General features: G+C 35.5%; 1 protein-coding gene across 1 annotated transcript; it reads left to right on the forward strand.

Moving 5' to 3' along the window:
- Positions 1-516: 516 nt before the first annotated feature.
- LOC107479957 (glutathione S-transferase T1) lies at positions 517-2,882 on the forward strand. The gene is made up of 7 exons (XM_016100074.3): positions 517-695; positions 782-855; positions 934-994; positions 1,082-1,135; positions 1,347-1,426; positions 2,019-2,224; positions 2,310-2,882. The coding sequence occupies exons 1-7, from the start codon at positions 628-630 to the stop codon at positions 2,520-2,522; spliced, it is 756 nt and encodes a 251-aa protein (XP_015955560.1). The 5' UTR covers positions 517-627; the 3' UTR covers positions 2,523-2,882.
- Positions 2,883-4,771: the final 1,889 nt, after the last annotated feature.

The raw sequence follows: 4,771 nt of genomic DNA on the forward strand, positions 1-4,771 counted from the left end.
ACTGGTTCTATCGGTTCAACCAGTAATCTACCGGTTGAACCAGTGACCCAATGACCCAATAATCTAACCGATTCAATCACCGATTCGGTTCTGACAACTATGCTATTGCATAAATAATATGCATCATGATCTGTTCCTAATAGCACAAGATTGGGAGCCCTCACATAACTCGTGCTCCTCACTCAACTCCTCATAAGCATTTTTACTCATTTTTTTTACTCTGGCTTTGTGGCCGTATATAAATATTTTATGGTATTACAGCTAATGGCCCCAACAGGTTGGGCTTTCAGATAGTTTAATAAAAAGAAAAGAGACTATTCATATTTGACGAAAGACCAAAATAGGATATCTGAACCAACAAAAAGATTCATGACAGGAAAAAAGGATCCAACAAAAAGTATGACCAAAAGCAAAAAAGATCAAATAAAAAGAATGGCCCAAAAATAAAAAAAAAACAACAAAAAGAGAGTTATAATTATTAACTAGATGCAGAACAGCAGCACCAAATACGTAAGAGGTAAGACCATTCTGGATGGAGATTAGATTATTAGGGAATAGGCAGTGACACTGACACGGTGGACTGGGATTGTGTTGAGGCGTAGATAGAAAGAAAGCAAAAAGGAAAAGATGTTGAAGGTGAAGGTGTATGCGGACCGCATGTCCCAGCCATCTCGTGCCGTTCTTATCTTCTGCAAGTAATTTAATTCAACGTTGTATTTCTTTTCGGGAATTTGGATTCTGCTACTGCTACTGCTAATGCTAATGCTTAATTTCTCAATAGAGTTAATGGAATAGAATTCGACGAGATTAAAGTTGAAATCTCCAAAAGACAGCAGTTATCTCCCGAATTTGCAGGTAATCGTTACAATTTCTATGCTTCCGAAGACACTTATCTACCTCTTTAATTAAACCTCCATAATCCGTCTCTATCAGCTATCAACCCTTTCAAGAAACTCCCTGCTATTGTTGATGGAAGATTCAAGCTATTCGAGAGGTACTTTCTTCTTATTTCAATTTCATTCTTATCAATCATTTCCATGAATTTGAACTTCAATAAAATGTGTTCTTTTCTTCTTGGCAGTCACGCAATTCTTATCTATCTTGCTTCTGCCTTTCCTGGTATTGCTGATCATTGGTTAGTATTATCCCCTTTTCACTTATTTAATCACAATAATTTTCTTATGACTCCACAGATATGTGAATGACCACAGTGTTAGGTACTTGGTTGTGACATCTGCGTCACTTAAATTAAATGGAAAATCAACGATGCTTCATATTTTAAGATGATATATATATTTGCCCCTTATTTTCTGTGGTTTTGATACTTCTTTGTACAATTTGATCAGGTACCCAGCTGATCTTTCTAGGAGAGCTAGAATTCACTCTGTGTTGGATTGGCATCACCTGAACTTGCGCCATGGGGCAGGTGCTTTATTTTTATGCTGAATGTCAAATTAAAGTCAAAGTTAATACTATTTCAGAAGTTCATATTTATGTTGACTTCCTTTCATAGCTTTATACACTGGATGGCTGGAGCTTTATACTTCAGAAAATTGTAGTGAACTTCCATGAAGTAAAAATATAAAGATTATACTTCAGAAAATTGTTTCAAACGCCCCATTCTGGATAATGTAAATAGTTGTAGATGACTGCATTAAACCAAACTGCTGAACACTGAACTAGACTGAATGGGAGGCTAGTGACAAATTTCCCAATGCTGAGTACAAGTTCTAAATATGAGGGGGGGAAGCGGAGATGCAAATATTCTGCAACAGGTTTCTTTATATGTAGTATAAACTGTAGAAGAACCCTCTTTCCTTTGAGATTTCCTGTTGGCACTAATTATTACAGTTCTTGTTGTGGTTGATTTACATTCTTCTCGTGCATGTTCATGATAATATTATGTTTTACATGAATTTCAAGCAATTTCCTTTGAGCATTGAACATGCTATTTTTATATTGTGTGCAAAAGTTTTCCAGCTTTCTCACTTTTTGATGACCTGCTCTTCTTCTACTAGCTCCATTTGTTCTACATAGTGTGCTAGCTCCAGTACTGGGCCTACCACTTAACCCAAAAGCAGCTGCAGAAGCAGAGAAAATTTTGATATCATCACTGTTAAAATTAGAGAATATATGGCTCAAGGGGAATGGTCGGTACTTACTTGGCAACTTGCAACCGTCTATAGCGGACCTCAGCCTCGTCTGTGAAATTATGCAATTAGAGGTGAGGGGAGTAAGTCAGGCTATCATTTTGGAGTTGATGAGTTCATAGTAAATAAATTCTGAACGGCTTTCTCAATGCGTTGCAGCTTTTAGATGAGAAGGATCGAGAACGTATTCTTGGCCCGCACAAGAAAGTTCAGGAATGGATTGAGAGCACAAGAAATGCAACAAGGCCTCATTTTGACGAAGTTCATAAGGTCCTCTATAAGGTCAAAGAGATCATTCAGGCGAAGCAATCTAATCAGGGAGATGGCGTGATGCAATCTAAGACTAAATCCCCGCTACCTTCAAAGATGTGACTAAACAGCCATGCCATTATCCTACTTGTGACAAACTTCAAATGATGATGTGGATGAACCTCGTGCATCTGGACTTTGGGACCTCCTTTTTAAACTGCTCAAACAAATATGATTGCCCTTTGAAGGATTCTATCGAGTCTGAAGTCTAAGTGCAGATTTGACATCATATATTATGTTGGCCTGTACTTTACATTTGTGCAAAACCTTTTGGACAAGCTGGTAAAAATTCTTGTAATAAATGCTGGTTTCTTTTAAACCTTGCAGACACATTATATAGTTGGATGTATGTTTATACTCAGATAGTCATTCTGATTCTTAGGTCTTGTGTAATAGTATGCCATTTTCAGACGTTGAGGGTCATTCGATTCTTTTCTACTATTTTTTCCCCTGATTAATCGGGAAGTCCATAATACTTTAAGGAATAATATAAGCTGTATAATCACACTTCAATTTTCAATCTTTTAGGATTATTAAAAGCAATGAATCTATCTTAAATCCCATTTTGATTTACTGGTTCAAGTTTATCTTAATCACACTTCAATTTTCAATCATATCATGAATGATAATTTTACCTTTCACTCACATTTCAAACTTCTTGAGCATAAATTCGAGTACGCCACCAAATCTCCTTTATTTCATATATGGGTCATGTATATCATCTTTTCATAATCGATTCAAATCAAATACACCATCATATTTCAATCTTTTTGGAACATGAGTTACGTATAATCATTCACCCACATTTTAAGTTTTTAACTGTCATATTGATACAAATATTATCGATTGTTATAAGTTGTATCATCACACTTCAACTTTGAAGAACGGAGTATTCATTTCAATCTTTTAGATCATAACAACGATGAATTCCACCCTAAATCCTACTTCAACTTATTGGATCAAGTATATCATACAATAATTTTTTCATATTATAAAAAATAAATTTACCTTTCACTCACATTTCAAACTTCTTGAGCATAAACTCGACTAGAACACCGAATATCCTTTATATTGGGTCATATAGGTCATATATATCATCTTTTCACAAAAGTTTCAATTCAAATATACATCACTTTCAATTTCTTTCGAACATAAAAATTATGAATATCATGGTCAAATATATTGTCTGATTTTTTCTCATCGGATCCTGGGTCAAGTATATTGCCCAATCTTAATCGGGCCATGATTGGGTCGGGCCATGATTGGGTCGGGCCATGGATCAAGTGTGTTGCCTGATTTTATTTCATCGGATCATGGGTCAAGTATATTGCATGATATTATTCCATCCGACCATGAGTCATGCATATAAAACCATTTCAGCTTTGTAAGGTTAGACAACACATTTCAAATATCTCGGGACAGATACCATGCATATCATTCTTCATCACATCTCAAATTAGAGGATCAAGAATATCATATCTCAATTTCGGGTCACAAAAGCTAAGTATATCCGTCATATTCTCCCAAAATATAATTTTTGTTCGGTCATCAAAGTCGAGCATATTATCACATCATTGTTTCCTGGTTATTGGATCCATGCCCGACTTAGCCGGTTGCGTCATTACAAAATCAAGAAGCATAATGTACCTTCACAACATTCCATTCATGGCTGAAAATATGCCACAGTGAACCCACAATTTGTGTATCATAATAAGAACCTGAAAATTTGATGACAAGGAGCAGTATCAAAGTGACACAAACAAAATCCATATCTAACTCTCCAATCCATTTGAGAACTAATAATCTCAGCAACCAATTCTTCTTTATCTCCTTATTGGACAGCTGATGTCACACTTCCTAAATCAAATTTTGGCACTATTTTGACATATGCTAATCAGTTAAAAAAAATGTGTTCAAAATAACTATGTAATGTCGTTCTTATATTTTTTTTATAGGAAAAGAAAATTTCATTGAAGTATAGAGGACACAAAAACAAAGAACTGGAAAAAAAGAGATCCTCTCAAGCCAAAAGGAAAACAAAGAGAATCACAACATTAATGAATTGTAGGTTTCCAATTCCTCAACATGTTTGAGAGGGAAAGTCCTCTAAGAAGTCCAAATGCTCTACATCATATAGAAGCTAAACGCCTAACTTTGTCCCAAACAATAACTTCTCTTGAGAATCTATCATTAAAGGTGTGTAAGATCGCATTCTAGCCAAAATACCCCTGAAAGTGGCATACATAGCACATTGCCATTTTGCCTCTTTCTTTCTCCCAAAAACCTACAAAGCTGATCTAGTGATCATCATG

Source organism: Arachis duranensis, chromosome 3 (assembly GCF_000817695.3).
Source record: "Arachis duranensis cultivar V14167 chromosome 3, aradu.V14167.gnm2.J7QH, whole genome shotgun sequence".
NCBI lineage: Eukaryota > Viridiplantae > Streptophyta > Magnoliopsida > Fabales > Fabaceae > Arachis > Arachis duranensis.